Source organism: Arachis duranensis, chromosome 5, assembly GCF_000817695.3.
Source record: "Arachis duranensis cultivar V14167 chromosome 5, aradu.V14167.gnm2.J7QH, whole genome shotgun sequence".
Classification (NCBI taxonomy): Eukaryota; Viridiplantae; Streptophyta; class Magnoliopsida; order Fabales; family Fabaceae; genus Arachis; species Arachis duranensis.
In genome coordinates this window covers 45,265,235-45,282,658 of record NC_029776.3, presented here as the reverse complement: position 1 = coordinate 45,282,658, position 17,424 = coordinate 45,265,235, and the positions used below count along the sequence as shown (strand labels likewise).

The 17,424-nt window shown below is 32.2% G+C and overlaps 2 protein-coding genes, 1 long non-coding RNA gene and 1 other non-coding gene across 7 annotated transcripts; 2 read left to right on the top strand and 2 right to left on the bottom strand.

The window, feature by feature from the left end:
* Positions 1-2,373: 2,373 nt before the first annotated feature.
* Positions 2,374-5,233, top strand: LOC107489269 (cell division topological specificity factor homolog, chloroplastic). Its single transcript, XM_016110026.3, has 2 exons — positions 2,374-2,625; positions 4,391-5,233. The coding sequence occupies exons 1-2, from the start codon at positions 2,533-2,535 to the stop codon at positions 4,997-4,999; spliced, it is 702 nt and encodes a 233-aa protein (XP_015965512.1). The 5' UTR covers positions 2,374-2,532; the 3' UTR covers positions 5,000-5,233.
* A 309-nt stretch (positions 5,234-5,542) lies between these two features.
* Positions 5,543-5,614, bottom strand: TRNAW-CCA (transfer RNA tryptophan (anticodon CCA)). Its single transcript has one exon. It is a non-coding gene; the product is annotated as a tRNA-Trp (tRNA).
* Positions 5,615-5,648: 34 nt separating this feature from the next.
* On the top strand, positions 5,649-12,369 carry LOC107489268 (mitotic checkpoint protein BUB3.3). 2 transcript variants are annotated; one of them, XM_052262012.1, is made up of 9 exons: positions 5,649-5,910; positions 5,984-6,114; positions 7,501-7,583; positions 8,133-8,384; positions 8,570-8,633; positions 9,251-9,331; positions 9,410-9,491; positions 9,603-9,703; positions 11,975-12,369. In XM_052262012.1, the coding sequence occupies exons 1-9, from the start codon at positions 5,716-5,718 to the stop codon at positions 12,039-12,041; spliced, it is 1,056 nt and encodes a 351-aa protein (XP_052117972.1). In that variant the 5' UTR covers positions 5,649-5,715; the 3' UTR covers positions 12,042-12,369. The 2 variants fall into 2 exon arrangements, with proteins under 2 accessions (XP_052117972.1, XP_015965510.1); XM_016110024.3 differs by having other exon boundaries at positions 5,667-5,910; positions 8,561-8,633.
* Positions 12,370-12,997: 628 nt separating this feature from the next.
* LOC107489257 (uncharacterized) lies at positions 12,998-15,364 on the bottom strand. Of its 3 annotated transcripts, none has more exons than XR_001592141.3 (5): positions 14,994-15,335; positions 14,783-14,872; positions 14,560-14,622; positions 14,376-14,447; positions 12,998-13,438 (listed from the first exon to the last, which is right to left on the bottom strand). It is a non-coding gene; the product is annotated as an uncharacterized LOC107489257 (long non-coding RNA). The 3 variants fall into 3 exon arrangements; XR_008009484.1 differs by lacking the exon at positions 12,998-13,438 and having other exon boundaries at positions 14,075-14,447; positions 14,994-15,097; positions 15,231-15,364; XR_002375663.2 differs by lacking the exon at positions 12,998-13,438 and having other exon boundaries at positions 14,075-14,447.
* Positions 15,365-17,424: the final 2,060 nt, after the last annotated feature.

Below are 17,424 nucleotides of genomic sequence, written 5' to 3'. Positions count from 1 at the left end.
AATTTTGGTATTAAAAATCTANTGAATATTTTTAATTTCTTATTATATATTTATTATTCTATTTAATTTTATTTAATTTTATTTTATTCATTATGAATATAGAGAAGTTTTATTGTAACTTAGTTGTTGTATTGGATTCTTTTGAAAATAAATAAAATAAATAATTTGTAGCATTTTTACTGAAATGTGTCGCTTCTCTTATCTCGTTTACAATATAAACGAGATAAGACACGAGACGACGTAGTCGTATCACGTGTGTATACGTCTTGTGTAAAGCTCTTATCTCGAACGACTTGCAATATTTGAAAGCCTCCACATAAGGAAGGAAGGCCAAAAATACATTGTCAAACATGCTGCAATTACGCACTATGAGGTGACCATCATCGTATGGTACATCACTGATCTCACACATCGTTTTGAGACAATAACTCTACACGGCTTGCAGTAATCTCGACACCTTATTATATGACTCCTCTCAGTCATCGAAAATCTGCGCAATCACCTTTTGCTTCCCCATCCAAACTTTTCTATACGAGAATTTGAAATGACAGCTTTGCCTAACTGCACCTTGTAGGACAGAAATACTGACGGACGAGTTGCTAAATACGTGTGCGCTCCTCCCATCCAACGCACCTCCCTAACGAAATAGAACAACGGTGGTTAACGATTATAATAAGCATAACAGCGACAATTAAGAATATAAAAAATAATGAAACTTCAACTTACCAATATTCGAGATTCTGTCAGAAAGCAACATGGAGACTCCAAGGACAGCCTGCTACATGTTGGCGACAATGCACATGGTACTTTAATCAATTCGACTCCACTACTCAGTATTTAGCATTTCTGCGAATACTATAATTCTTTACACCATGCATTACTGCATCTCTTCTTTTGAATATGTGGCCAACCCTAAACTTCACACTATTGTCCAAGTTGTAATTGTCTTCACCCGTGTTGGAAAATAGATTCTTCTTACATCGCGTCCAGATCCAATGTACTATAGTGACTAGATACAGATGACAAGGCCAAAATTAGGTGCGGGGCAAGCAAAAGATACCTACGTGATGCTTCAACCGGGGTCTCTGGTACAAAATCTTCCTCATCATTATCCTCAGAAGAACCGCTGTCGTTGCTATCCATAACATACTCCTTGGTGGAGTCTTCACCGTCAACGTTCATGTCTTCCACAGGACTAGTAATGTGCAGCGGCTTGAGTGCAAGAGGTGGGTCATCTTGGACGAAGTCTGACAAGCCAGATCCATCGCCGCCAATGTCACCAATTTCCGCAAAAAACTCTATCACTTATTCTGCCATGATTCTTCCATGGATGTCAAACATCAGGCACACATGCTCATGCCATGGAGCTAAAACAGACGAAACAAAAAAACTCCATTTCCCATCGGTGCTAGCAACCTATACGCCTTTCGATCTCTTTTACCCCGCTATTACTAACGCTACCCAATATCAAACTCTTCAACTCGGACAAAGAACTTACTCTCCGGATATGCTACAGAATGAGATTCTCACATTCAAATATCACCCTATTATCATTATTTCTTATATGGCAATTCGGATACACATTTACAACCAAATATCCACTACTACTAGAAATAGGTAGAAAAAAAGTAGTGAAATATTTGTGGAGAATAGAAAGAGTTGCACATCCTTTTCTAGTTACTAAAAATTTATCTTTACGTATCTTGTTTACAGTGTTAAAAAAATAAGATTACACATGTCTTGTTTACATGGTAAATAAAATATTTATTTTATTTATTAAAAAATCTTTGTTGTATTTCTTTATTTTTATTATTTAAATTTAAGTTTTTAGTATAATTTTAAATATTTGTTTAATTATTAGCAAATTAAATGATTTTACGAGTGATTTATTACTAATTAAACCATTACCCAATAGATTTTCAATTATATATATAATAGATAATTATTTTTTATTTTCTGAAAATTAATTTTTTACTTATAAAATAATAGATAAAATAACTTATATTTTAAATTATAAATTATAAAAAAAGTATATAAAAATAATGAAAATATTAAATAATATAAACAATAGATATGTAGATGATTGATTATGTTAATTATTTTTAATTGGATAGTTATTTTTTTATTTTATTTATTCATACACAATTAATAATAATTAATTGTTTAATTCACTAACTTAATAAATAATTATTCTAATATTAAAATTTATAAGATTATTTAAAATGAAGTATTTTTTTTATTTGGATTAATTTTAAAATTATTATTCACATTATTTAAAAAATAATTGTGTAATGACAACACCCGTAAAATATAATCTATAAATTTTAAATCTCAACTCTGACTGTTTAATTAACAAGAAATCTGTTACCTTATTTTCTCTCTCCCTATAAAACAAGTAAACAACCAATCCTGAGAAAATAAGGAGCGCAAAGTTCACTCGCATAACTGAGGGCAGTGTGTTAAAGCTCTGAATTTTGAACGCAGGAGGCGACTTCGAGCTCAAAGCTGTTTCTTTTTCTTTTTGGGTTAACAATGGCGATTTCTGGTGATCTTAGGGTTTATGCTACTGTTCCTCTCTATCACTCTCGTTCACAACCACGAATCTCTTCTTTCCCTTCCCCAAAGGTTTTATCCTGTCTGTTTTGTCTCTTTCTCCTGTTATTCTCTTGTTTTTTTTTCACCTGTTCGAATTAGATGATTGGTTTATTTCTGTATGAAATTCAGTTAAATGTTTCTTTCCATGGTGAATTGAAATCCCAATTGCATGATATATCTTACAAATCAGGGCATATCAGGTGGTATTTGATGAGGGGTATTTTTCTTTATTTTATTTTATTATTATTTGTAGGAATTAAAGCCTTTGGGGTCGTCAATGTATGGCTTATGATTTTGAAATTTTAGGTCATACAAATTCACATCTCTAATTTCGATATTCACTCTTTTTATTTTATTTATTTTTTCACTTTCACATTTTGCTGTCAAGTTTGTAAAAAAAATCATGGAGATGATTTGCTTGGTCTAAGATGCTTCTGTGAACCTGCTTTTAAAGCTTGCACCCATAATGAACTTCTTGCCATTGTGTAAAACATGTAGAAATAAGAATAAATTTCTCGTAGCTCTCAGTTACAAATATTGGGTGTACAATGACAAAGACACACGTCTCCGTTTGGTCTATGGTTAGAATTCATTTTCTTTGTTATTGTCTTTGTTGTTGTTAGATTATATTATTTTTTATCATTATTTTAAGTTGATTGAAAGTAACAAGAAATCTCACTAGGCCAAGATAATGTGGACTATGTGGTAACCTGCAATCCTGCATCCATAAGTTGTAAAGTTGTAACATTATGTAATTGCTCACCAGCACAAGTACTACAGGAAGACATAACTGCTTTTCAACCTTATTTCATTTGCTTGGAAGTATGAGTTGTATCTAGTATTTGTTGATAGTTAATAGTTATTGATGGATTAAAATATTATTGATTAGAATAGTATATTAAGATAAAGTTTTGCATGAGAAAATAGCGAATTACCAGAGAAGCAAGTTGCTATTCTTCCTGATGACCTAAGCCATCTCATTGTCTCCAATCAACCAAATGTCCCCCACACTGTCCTGTGCCCTTCCAAATTCACATCCCCTTCAATGGTTCCCACATCCATCTCATCACTTTGCTGTTGCTGATATCTATTTTGCAGGGTCTTCTCCCATCTGCAAAATTGAATCCCCCCTTACCTGCCCCAGTTCATTCCCATTTCTGCACTTGATCCCCTTTTCTTCTTTCATTAATAAACCCTGGATTCTCTCCATCAGCCTGTAATCTTGCAGCCTGTTAGGGACGTGTATTATGGGGTGCCCAAAGTTCGCATCAAGTAGTCTGGGATGTTTGATATTGTATTTAAGGATACTGATTCTTCCCCCTTAATACTAGCTTTTAAGGTGTGGTTCTTCATTTTCCTTAGGTACTTAACACAGCTTTTGTTTACAAGGGTTAGAGGTCCCTTTGCTGATTGTCTTATTGGAAAATAAAAACCTGCATTTAATTGGGTGGATTAGTATGATTAAAGAGTTTGTGAGATGCAGTTTTCAATATAATTTTAATAAAATGCTGTTGTTTAATCTTTGTGTTTGGATATTTTTATTCTGATGCCCGTGTCTTGCTACCTTTTGACCTGGAGAAGGGTACAAATAACGTAGAAAACCTCTCCAGTTGTGGGGATAAGGTTTTATATATCTACCGGGCTCAAACCCGGAGCGTCATGCACTAGGCCACATGTCTTATAGACTGCTATTCAAAAATGCTCATGGTTTGTTATATACTATGCATATCTCACAGAAACAATTAGCAAGAATCTGAATGCCTTATCACTAATACCCTAGTTTTCTGCCTAATAGGTGGATTTCAGTGGTTACTCAAATGGAGCATCTAGCATCTCTGAATTCACCCCAAAATGTCCCAGCCTGACAATTGTACGTCGCAGCAATATGCGTGGCTTCTGCAAGCCAGTTTCTGGAGTCCTTGAAGGTCCCAAGTTTTCGTCAAAATCTGTTAGTCAAGAAGCTGAGAACTTCCTCCTTGATGCTGTTAACATGAGTTTCTTTGAGCGATTAAATTTAGCTTGGAAGATAGTTTTCCCATCAGCAGTGTCTAGAAAAAGTTCGAATGCTAGAATTGCCAAGCAACGCTTGAAGATGATCTTGTTCTCTGATCGATGTGAAGTAAGTGACGAGGCAAAGCGAAAAATTGTTAACAACATTGTGCGTGCTCTATCAGATTTTGTGGAGATAGAGTCACAGGACAAAGTTCAGCTGAGTGTCTCTTCTGATACAGATATTGGAACTATTTACTCCGTCACTGTTCCTGTGCGGCGTGTTAAGCCAGAATATCAAGATATGGATGAAGTTGGGACAATAACAAATATTGAGTTTAAGGAAACCGGAGACAGTTCTGGTTCTTCTGTCGATGTTAGATTTGATTTCTTTGTTCCGGATGAAAGGTCTTGAGGGTTGATTCCTTTGTCAGGAACTTATGGCTTTGAATCTCTAGCAGCGAAACAACTTCGAAGTTCTGTATATATTTATTTGTCTCTGAAGCGTTTGTTGAGAAATTTTGTGCCTCTCTGTTACGGTTAGTCTAGCTTGATTATTTTATTGTTGAGTTAATGTTATGTTTTATGTACTTAACATGGATAATAGGGTTTTCTTACTTGAGTGTATGAATCATTGTCCTTTCATTAACCATGCTTGTTCTTATTGGCCTTTGCAATTAAGCTTTGACCAGATTAGTTAAACCTAATTCATCCATACTTCTTTGCTAGCTAGTGGGATGAAATTGTTACTCTGGGTTATAACCATGTGTCAGACTCAGACATGGTTATCATTGATATTCATAAGTCATAACAAAATTAAGCTTTGACCAGATTAGTTAAACCTAATTCATCGTCAGACTCAGACATGGTTCTCATTGATATGAAAATTATTTGCTCCTCAACATTTGCGAATACCGTGGCAAAGAAAAGAAGAAAAAGATATTGGATAGAAAAAAATTGAACCCGACGTGAATCGAACACGCAACCTTCTGATCTGGAGTCAGACGCGCTACCATTGCGCCACGGATCCACCGGTTACAAATCTTTGCATGTTTACTTTAAAAATGTAATATAAGTAGTTTGATTTGTTTCGTGGGCGGGAGCATTTATTCACTCCGATAATCCAGTTTCATGAATTTGAAAGGTCACCATTGTCACATCCCAGAACACCACATCCCCTTGTTCTCTCATGCGCCGAAATTGAAAATGAAGGGAGATAACAGTGACTCGTTGCTGTTGAAGTTGGAAGCACCAACGAGAGACGCCATCTCCAGAGTCCGATTCGCTCCCCACTCCAACAACCTCCTCATCTCTTCTTGGGACTCCGTAATTCTCATCTCTCTCTCTCTCTTCTTTTGAGAAAGTTACTTTAGTTGCTTATTGAGTGGTGAAATTGCAGAGTCTTCGGTTGTACGACGTGGACGCTTCATTGCTCAGACTTGAAGCTCCTTCCGAAGCTCCCCTCCTCGATTGTTACTTCCATGACGAAGCCGTTGCTTTCTCCGCCGCCTCCGATGGCTTAATTCGAAGGTCCTATTTTTTATTTAATTAAATATCTCGTAGTGTTTGTTTGAGCGCTGTGAAATTGATAAAAAAAAATTTTTCAATGTAAAAATATCTTTTTTTTTTTTTTTATATTTTAAGTGTGTTTGACAAATTTCTAATAGTAAAAATAAAAGTACTAGAAAAATAAAAAAATATCTTTTTTTAGAAGTTATAATTTACATTTTTTTCAAGATTTTTTCTTTTAAAAAATATTTTTTTCACATAATAAATAAACAAAAAAATATTTTTATCTTATTTTACTCAAACATAATTGATAGATAAAAATATCTTTTTACATGAGATATCTAAATAAAAAATTACTTTTACTTTTGTAAATGATCTTTTAAAAAAATATTATTTAAATAAGATTTTTTTCGAAAATGGCGTTCAAACAAACCCTTAATATTTATTGTTTAATTCAAAGAGAACTTAGGTCTCATGATGTATAGTGTATACTTGTTTAAACTTTGAAGTATTCCAGGATCCCGGCATGTGGTTTTCGGAATCACTTAGTTGCTATAGTTAGTTAGTTAGTTGACGCAATTTGCTGTATCAGCAAGTTTCCTTTATTAAGCTATTTGGAGTTCTAGTGTGTGTATTGATTATGTCAGAATTGATTTTGAACTAAAATGATCTATGTTTGATATATTTTGTTTTGTTGGTTTTTTTTTTCACTAAATGATTTTAACTATCCATGATAAATAATTGAATCTGAGATTTTCACTTCTGCTATAATTAATTTTGGCTTCATAATCAATTATGGAATTTTGGTCCACACCATAATTGATTATGGGTGCATCAAACTGGTAATCCAAACACGCAAATAGTGGATCACATTCCTGACATAATTGTTTAAGAAACAACTTGAGTCTTCAAAAATTTAGTACCACGTATACTTGATTGAGCAACAAGTCAGTTTGCAAGATCGAAGGTTCACTGTTTGACTTAAAGTGAAATTGTGAATGGCATGCTGGATTATGCTGATAGTGATAGAGCAGGTACATTGAATAAATGCCCTAGGGAATGTGATGGTTTGTTTGATAGATTTTTCATACCTTCGTTTTGCTGTGGAAGGTTGAAAATATAAATACAGTTAAAGATGTTGGATGAATGTGTAAGAATGAGGGAGAAATGGGAAACGGGGTGCTCTGAATTTGAATTGTGAACTGTTAAAATTCTTTATTGACTTTGGTTAATAAGCAATGAAGCATGTGATCTGTTGTATATTCCATCATGTTGTGGTTTTCTAGCATCCATGTTAGCCTTAAGAAAAAGGCTTAATGGCTTGACTTGTTTTGCAGTGGATGTGTTTGGCTTTATATTATTTCTTTAGCATGTTTTGTTTGACTCCTTTTGGGCTAAACTTTATAGGTATGATCTGGATTCAGGAATTATTGATACAATCGGTGGTCATGATGATATAGCAACGTGCATTGGATATTCCAGTGAAACATGTAAGCTATTGACCCAATCTTTGATGCCCTTTTATAGTTGTAATCTTCACCTTTTAATTTTTCATTTATTGATAATGTTGGGCATATCGACAACTAATTTATAATCCTTCATGTTGATACTGTTGCTCTCATGTTTAAGCATATATGAATGAATACGAATAATTCATACATGTTACTGAAAACCTCTGAGACAGGTTGTATAGCAAATTAAATGTTCATTTATCTTATACAACAAACTTACAACAATAAGCTTTTGACTGTTTCTGAACAGTTGAGTAGATATTCATACGTAGAGCTCAATAAACTATTGGTTACGAAGAAGGTCCAAAATGCTTTTACAATATTTAGAGATAACATAAAACATCAATTTAATACTTGCTTTTACTTAAAAACATGTTCCCAGTTGCAGTATCATAAATGTATTGTATGCTAACTTTGTTTTTTCAATTGTAATTATGAACAACTATACATACTTGTGATGGTCATAAGCTTCATCATATGCTAGGTCTACGGTGAAGTTCATATTGTTAGTGGCCTTCATTATTGTAGGTCAGTTGATCACAGGTGGTTTTGATAAAAAGTTACTGCTGTGGGACATCCGTATGGAGAAGGCTGTTTCGTGCTTGAGAAGTGTAGCTGCAGAAATTGACTCCATGTCTGTCTTGGGGTTTAGTCTTACAGTAGGCATTGAAGCATCAGTGCAAGTTTTCGATTTACGTAAATTTGACGCGGCAGTTCCTTCAAAGGAACCATTCAGTGGTACACATTTAAGATGTGTCAGTTCAATTCCTTATGCAGAAGGTATGAACTATGAAATCTATGATTTATTTCTTTTTTGATGAGCTCTATCTGAGTTTATCTTGTCAACATAAACCTTGTTGCATTGACTGGTTTAATGCACTCTAAAAAGTTATGGAAAGAACCAAGCATAGATCATAGTTCACGGAGGCAACTTTGAAGTCTGATTATTATTGCAGGATTTGCAGCTGGATCAGTAGATGGACGTGTAGCATTGCAGATTTCAGATTCATCTGGTTCAAATGACAATGGGTCAGTTATTGATGCTGACATTATTCATAGATTAATTTTTGTCCAAATCTTAAAAAATAAAATAATATCTAACAAAATTCTACAAAGAGGAAAAAAACAAAAACAGATACATATGTTTTACTTTGCTTTTGTACCTTTTTTTCCATTCTTGTACATAACAAAAGAGCTTGCTCACTAGTTGAAAAACTAATGAACTGTGTTGTTTGCAATCACTCCAGATATTTTATTATTATAGTTTAGTTCCCGTAATTTGTACTACTTTCCTCCAGTTTACTATCACAGATTTGTCGAAATTATACTCAGGATAAATTCAATGTTGAATGAGAGACTGCAGTTATTTAATATAATTCATCTAGTTTGATTGTTGTATTTTTCTGATTACAAATTTTCTAGAGTTGATTTTCGAATGTATGTCAGTGAAATGCTTAAACACATTTGCAACTTCAGTTTTTACGTTTCCAATTTCGGCTACCTTTCATCTTGTTTCTCAACTGTTTGAAAAATCTCTTACCCGTTTACCAAATGTCCTAATGTATCTCAGTTATTTACTTATTTACGGTTTAAAAGTAGAATTTCATAGCCATGTTCTAATACAATGCTATATCGCACTCTCACAGATATATTTTTCGGTGTCATCCAAAATCAAAGCAAGGAAAGCATCATTTAACACCAGTGAATGACATTGCATTCAGTCCCATGTATGTGCCTTCTTGCGTATAAGTTGCTATTTTGGATTAGGAAGCTAATAACTTTTATTAATTTAACTTCTGTTTTAGGATCACAGGTGCTTTTGTCACAGGTGATAATGAGGGTTATGTTACCATATGGGATGCTAAAAATAGAAAAAGACTAATTGAGGTATTTGCCCAATTATGTTTTGCATTTGTATCTAATAAATATTAATATTACAGGATTGTAATAAGTTCAGTAGCTTTTTCTTCCTATAATACAGTTTTTTCTCAATTTCAGTTGCTTAAATATCCAAATAGTGTTGCGTCCTTGTCATACAATCACGACGGACAACTTATGGCTGTAGCATCAAGCCATACATACAAAGAAGCTAAGAAAACGTGAGTAGTTCTCCTTTTATGTCTTCTATGAATTTTATCAATTGAATTTTCGCTTATTTTATTTTATTAATGAACAATGAAGAACCTCTTCCTATCTATTACTCACTAGACGTAACTTCTGGAGAACGTATAACTGAATAAGAATTAACTTAGTCAACATTATCCAACTTTTATTTTTAAACTAGAATAAGACCCTTTCGATTGTGCAGACTCAAATAAATGATAGCAACGATTAATAAATATTATAAAATAATCTTAAATACATATTTATAAATATGAATAGAAAAATATTTTGTGAAATAATGAAAATTTAATCACATAAAAATATACATTATAAATTTATAAAAATTTTAAGACTTGTTATTTATATAATATTAAAGATTATCTTTACTAAAAATGCTATAGCCATTATATATTTGCGAATAAATATTTGTGTTTTTTATTCTTAATGTGTATTTTATATTTTAATATGTATTTTATCAAGTAACTGTTTTTTGTGTGCACATAGTATCATTGTATCTTTATTATTTTCTATTTCAAAAATTAAAACTTCATATATCTATATTATCAACTATTTTGATAAATATAAATAGATTGCATTTTCATTAGATAGAATTAAAATATACATATTAAAATAAAATAAAATAAAATAACATTGGTTGACTACTTGACTTAGTTCAAAAGTTAGCTGTTTAAGTTAGCGATTACTACTTTTAATGATTTTTTTAAATGTGAATTATTTTTTAAGTATATTTGCTAGTAATTTTATATAAATTTTTTTCATTCTCTTAATTAAAGTATCTTATAAGATGCAATGCTTTAAATTGTTGATTTTGTAATTCGTCTTCTTTACCACCACTTTCTTGAGAGGCTCCAATATTTTTTAATATTTGTCATTATTATTATGACTTCAAATATTGCCTCTAGTGTCTATATCCATGTAAACTATATGTTTTAAAAAGTATGAATTAAATAATTTAGAAAACAATTAATATTACTAAAAAAAGATTTTAGTTGTTGGATTCATTTTGTTAATTATTGCGAAAACTGTTATAAAATATGAATTGAATAGTTAAGAGGACATTAATATTGTTAAGAAGAGATTTTAGTAGTATAGGTCATCTTATTAATTATTGTAAAAACCGTTACAAGAAGTAACATTAAGATTGAAAGGAAGATATATATGCTTGGTTTCATAATAGAATGACATCTATTATAATATGTTTACCTGACAAAATTATAAGTAATCTATGTATCATCACTTGAATGTAAAATGACTTTAGTATTAACTTTTATAAGATATAAATAGATAGATTCTAAAAATTCTCATTGTTATGAAGAATTTAAAATAAGGATTATAATTTATAATTTAGGGTTAAAGTTTATGATTAGGGTTTAAAATTTAAAGTAAACAAGATAATTTAAAAAAAACTTGACTGATATTAGTTGAAAAAAAATTGATTTCCAGTATTAAAATTTGCCTACGGTAACTTTGCCGCCTTACATATTTATTGGACTAAATTTCCATAGTGGTTCCTCAGATTCGCGACTTTAATCATTTTAGTCATCAGATTCAAAATTCACTATACTGGTCCTCGAGATCCAATTTCAGGCACCATATTGGGTCCTGGACGCTTTCCAACATTGAATAAATGAGCTAGTTCTGACTTGCAATGCTAGACACATGATTAAATAGCGTCTTTTCGATTTAGCTCTTAAATAAAGCAAAAAAAATTGTATGAAGGGAGATATAATGATTTGCATATCATATAAACTCTTCTTCCTTTTCTCGTTTTTGCCTTGTTTAAGTGTCAAAACGAAACGACGCTGTTTAGCCATATGTCCAGCATAGCAAGTCAGAGCTAATTCAGCGTTTAGTTTGTTGATTTAGTACTAGAAAGAGTCCAGAGACCAACATAGTGCCCAAAATTGAATCTCGAAAACCAATATAGATAATTTTGAATTTAAGAGACTGAAATGGTGAAAATTATGAATCTGAAAACCACTTTGAGAATTTAATCTATTTATTGTCAAATTAAACGTCTTACATTTTCATTTGGATTTATGGTGGCATTAAATATAATCTAGCTACAATTGAGTGAGGAAAAAGTTTTACTATCTATTGTAGTGTGAGGTTGAAATGAATTAATAACTTTTTATTTATACACCTCAAAATTGTCTTCATTAACCATGTAGGGAAGCAAAGCATGGAATTATTTGGCTTTTGACTTAAATATTCATTTTATTTATTAGCATTTTTGATATTGACAGAGGAGAGCGTCTTATATTCATCCATAGCGTGTACAACGTTGATGTTGGATCAACTTCTGGTATTTGAAGTTAAATCATCTTTTGCAGTGCTTGGCAAAGGAAGATAGATTCACAGGACACACTACAAGAAAAATAGCCTACTGTCATGCTTTTAAAGTATGCCAAAAAATGGAAAAAAGCGTAACGAACAGCTTATTGCTATGTTTTTTGAGCTATCAACATATTTTTGAAAAGATCACATCTGAAAACGTGTCGGTTGTTCTATTACCATGTTTTTGTCAATTTATTAGCACGTTTAATTTCTTGCCACGCTTTTTTGTATGTAATCCTATAACTACGTTTTTAAAGCGTGCCAAAAAGTGGACATACAACGACACTTTTAGAAACATGCTCATTGTTTGGTTACGTTTCGAAAGCATGCCAATAGGTGAAGATACCGGTACACTTTTGAAGCATGCCAAGATTTTTGGCTATGGCCACATTTTTTAAGCATGGCCTTTGGTTTTGCCGTACAATATGGTTACTCTTTTTATGGCTACACTTTTTTATGAATCTTCCTAATAAAACATTGCAGAATTGGCATATAATTCTAAATCGTAGTTTGACAGACTAATTTAAACCATGAAAAAAAAAATTATATAAAATCTTAAATTTTCCTACACTTTTTTTTTATACTTGCAAAAATTCACAAGCCACAAGAGGCAAGCGATGAGTGTCCAGACAAATATTACCATATTACAATCAAAACATCAAAGCAAGGAGAAAACAATGCAATGGCAAAAACAAGCAAACCAATCGATATTTTCTTGCTGTAGCCATGTAGACACCTCAAAAATTTCTGGTAAACCTCAGGAGTTCGTAACAAATCAGATAATAAATTACTAAATTTTTTTGCTTTGAAATTTGTTTTCTAGAAAAGTTCTTCAGAGAGCCTTTAGAATTATTTGGCAAGAACAAAATAAGTGAACCCAAAGATGCACTATGAACAGTGTGCAAGTACAAGATATAAGCAACAAATCAGATAATCAAACAGAACAATGAATGGCTTGCAGAGTAACCTTCTTTATCTGGTTAAGCTCAACATTTAAAACCTGATTAAATTGTGATTCACTAACTCCATCCTTGAACATATAACCATAGGTTAGAATTAAATGAACCAAAAAGCATGCACTTATGGAAATTAAGGCACCTAAGTGAGTCCGGACTCCTTATCCATATAATTTAAACTTTATAAACCACCCATCCAATACCAGAACAAATTGTACTATTTAGATATCATATTGTAGTAAGCACTACTAGCACCTTTCAGCTTATTACTATAGGCTTACAAACAACTTAGTTCACCTGAAGACCATATATTATTGGATGTAAATTGAATGTAAAAGTGATCAAATGGAACTTGAAGACAATAACTTGAGATGGTTTACATTTATCACTTGATTCGTAGAAATCTAGAAAAATTCTCTGCAAGGAAAAATCATAATATAATCTTATTAGTAATTCACTGCTATTGGTCATATCGGATTAGTAATTCACTATTAGTGGGTACACCAAAAATAAACTTCACTGTTGTCACAAGGGCAGTGAAATAGACATAGACCATTTCACAGTTGATATCTTGGAACCGAAGTTAAGAATTGAGATATGATCATTAAAATATATGAAACTATGAAAGTGTGGAAATACAATATAAGAATAAATAAGGAACATGCACAAACTCTCCTTGAACTTTATCTCATTCCAAAGTAACTTGTGAACTTCAAATCAGGAGAGACAAATTAACTTCCCAAAACTCAGTATCAGAAATACATCTCATTTTCAATAAAACTAGTTTATCATACATCTCATTTCAAAATGAATACTCTGGCTATTTCATGTGTTCATGTTATTTTTTGCACTAACTTTTATCCTCATTTCAAAATTAATACTCTGGCTGTTTCATGTGTTCCTGTTATTTTTTACACTAACTTTTATTTCCTTTTTCTTTAATTTATTTATAATTTTAAAAAAATCAAATACTTTGAAAAGATATTAAATTTAAAGTGAGGAAGCATGCATATCATTGAACAAGTACAAATCAGTGAAACAAGTATTGTCATCTAATTATATATGTGATCTGTTTGCCAGTTTGATTTAGATTTAATAGTTTGACCACAAACCCAGGAACTGTAATGTCATTTGAACTAACTGGCCAAGCCAACCTAGTAGCATAAGACTTGGTTGTCGTAATTGTTAACCTATTTGCAAGTTTCAAATATTTTATAGGCACTGCACTTTCATCTAAATTAGAAGGGCTATAAAATGGAGTGAAACTCAGCAGAGTACATGTGAGCATTTTTCCTTATTAACCACAAAAAAATCATGGTAGCCCGTTAACATATTTAGTTGAACCTGATAATACCATTATCATTTCACAACGTGCAGAAAAGTTGACAACAGCCCAGTAATCAATGTGTGATGGTTGTAGAAGTGTCTGACAAGAGGAAAGGGAGCATTATGAATTATGAAAATATCTAATCAAATATTAAATAAAATTTGAAAAACAGGGAACAATTTATTTTTGAGTTGAAAGGATAATGAAACACCTTTTTACTGAAATTCTACCTTCCCTTATTGGGGAAGCAATCATCATTCTTTCCAACCTTCAACTGTCAGAAAATTTTATTCGGACATAGGAGTGAATTAGTTTTTTGAATTAAACTAATCTGATGAAACCAGCTTAGTTAAACCACTTTCTCTTTTTTCTGTTACTTGCTAACTCCGTAGTGCACATAAAAAATATTAAATATGACAGAAATCAATGTTTACCTTTGGTGGCTCAAGAACACGAGTCTTCTCAACATAAATTCCACATGCAGCAAGTACAGGGTCATGATCATAGGAATTATTTCCTACAGCCTACAAGAAATCGTAATGACCATACATATGTTATCAATACGAATAAAACAACTCTTCTATATATATATATATAAACAGCAAAGGAACAACATATCATGATATCACTAGAAATAAAGCTTACATTTGTCAGAGTCTTAATCCTTTCCTGAGGTTTTTGGCGTGATTTTTCAATTAAAGATGCTTTCTGAATTGGAGATACCACCAGAGTGAAACAAGAGAATATAGCTACTCCAGGCGAAGTAAAGCATAGATAAACAAGATAATCAAGTACAATTAGATCAAGAGTTAATATCTAAGGCAAAATAATTTAATTGAACCAAACACAAGGTCCAGGAAAGAATTATGAAAGTTCCTTAACTCTTGCTATGAACAAAAGATAGACAAATCAATTTTGCAATTATGACGAGACACGCGAAGGAGGCAGAGATCGATGACCAGGAACACGACGTGGAGGAAGGATAACGGAGACTGGCGGCGTGAAGGGAATGCATAATAAACCATTATTTTACGGTTTATTTTGTATTGAATTGAGGAGATTTTATCAACTATTCTTATTCATATAAATTGTATGGTTTTATAAATCTTTTTGAATTTGTGCTATGATTTAAAACATGTTTCTTAAGCCTTAAAATTGCTAATTTTTAATCCTCTTTTATTACCATCAATACCGTGATATGTGCGTTAAGTGATTTCAGAGAAGTCTTTAAACTTTGGGTCGTCTCTCAAGGAATTGTAAGGAAGTGTAGTTTATTATTGGTTATGAGAAAAATAAACTAATAACTAAAAAAACTCTTACCAAGGATTGAGAATTAGATGTCCTATCTTCGTTATCATTGTCAATTGTGATGGTAAATGTAAATTGCCTTTACTTAGTTAACCTCTAACCAGTGGAGGAAGATCAAGTGCATACAATCAACTTGAGTTCACAAGTCCTAGTCAACCCATAGTGAGAGACTAGATTTAGTGAAGTTCAAGCTAACCGGCAATCTTTAATTACCATTCAACAATAAACTTTGACAATTCAAGAGTTTCTAATTAATTAATCCAAGTCAAGAACATAAAAATCTAATTTAAAATTCACCTAAATATTTTATCAAACACTTGGAAGGAACAAAAAAAAAGCATAGAGAATTAATAAGAGATGATAAAATCTAAGATACCCAATTGCAAGACAACAATAACCAATAATTAAAGAAAGAACAATAACATAAAAATATAAATTGCATTAATCTAAATTAAAGGAAGCAAGAGTGCATCAATAATGAAGTAAACAAACGGAAGCAATAACAAATAAACTAAAAAAAGTAAGATGCTAGAACAAATAAGAATAAAGGAAAACTAAATTAAAGCAAGGTGAAAATCTGAATCTAAGAAGAAATAAGACTAAAAACCCTAAAACCTAGAGAGAGGAAAGAGCCTCTCTCTCTAGAAAGCTACATCTGAAACCTAAAGTGTGAATGAATGAAAAGTGATTGAATGATCCCCTGATTCGTCCCACTCTGTTGTCTCTAATCTTCATTTTTGGACTTGAAACTGGGCCAAAAACAGCCAAAAAATCACCCCAGCGTTTTCTCGTAACCGAGGCACGTGACGCTTGATGAGTCCATATTTTCTGATATATTTTGGTTTGATTTGAGTGGATTTCATCACATAAACCCACATTTATTCATCTAAATAGCATGCTTTTGAGATTTCTTCCTAAATTGTGCTTGAAAGTGAAAACATGTTCTTTTGTACTTAATTTAGTCAATTTTTATTCACTTTAATCCTATTTGGTGCCTTGATGTATTTGTTAAGTGATTTCAGGTTTTCAAGGGAAGTTTGGGTTGAAGAAGTGAAGAAAGAGCATCTAAAAGGGGAGAAATCATGAAGAAAATGGAGTTTGGAAGCTGCTGCAAAAGTGCGTACGCACGCAGGTGACTTCGTCCAAGGATGCGTACGCACCAAGTGTCGTGCGTACGCACGATGGGAATTCTGCGCAACTGTGCGTACGCACAGTAGATCGTGCATACGCACGCGTGCATATGCGTGAGGTCATTAATGGCAAATTGCTGGGGGCGATTTTTGGGCCTCCAGAACCCAATCCAACCCATTTCTGAAGCTATTTAAGGCCAAAGTGGAGAGGAATGAAGGGGGAGGGGGCAATTAGGTTTAGCTTTTATGATGTTTTCTCTTAGTTTCTAGAGAGAGAAGCTCCCCCATCTCTCTAGAATTAGGGTTTTATTTGTTAATTTCATTTTAATTTCAGCTTTTAATTCTTGTTCTAGTGTAGTTTCATTTATGTTTTCATGTTCTTCTATCTTGTTCTTCTTCATTTCTCTTATTATTTTCTTATTTTGTCACTTTATGTTTATGGATACTTTTGTTGAATTTAATTTTAATTAATGCAAATTTATGTTTCCATGTCATTTATTGCTTTCTTTAGTTGTTATTTCCATTTTCTTACTTTTGGTATTTTAGATTTTATTTTTAATGCAATTTAATGTTATTTTATTTTCATGCACACCAAGTGTTTGATAAAATGCTTAGCTTATTTTTTACGTAGTTTTTCT

What these genes read in the sequence shown, in the direction of transcription:
- LOC107489269 (XM_016110026.3), top strand. Translation starts at nt 2,533, where the DNA reads ATGGCGATTTCTGGTGATCTTAGGGTTTATGCTACTGTTCCTCTCTAT. An exon ending in CTTCTTTCCCTTCCCCAAAG is followed by an intron (nt 2,626 to 4,390) that starts GTTTTATCCTGT and finishes TCTGCCTAATAG; the next exon opens with GTGGATTTCAGTGGTTACTC.
- LOC107489268 (XM_016110024.3), top strand. Translation starts at nt 5,716, where the DNA reads ATGAATTTGAAAGGTCACCATTGTCACATCCCAGAACACCACATCCCC. An exon ending in TCCGATGGCTTAATTCGAAG is followed by an intron (nt 6,115 to 7,500) that starts GTCCTATTTTTT and finishes TAAACTTTATAG; the next exon opens with GTATGATCTGGATTCAGGAA. An exon ending in TCTGGTTCAAATGACAATGG is followed by an intron (nt 8,634 to 9,250) that starts GTCAGTTATTGA and finishes GCACTCTCACAG; the next exon opens with ATATATTTTTCGGTGTCATC.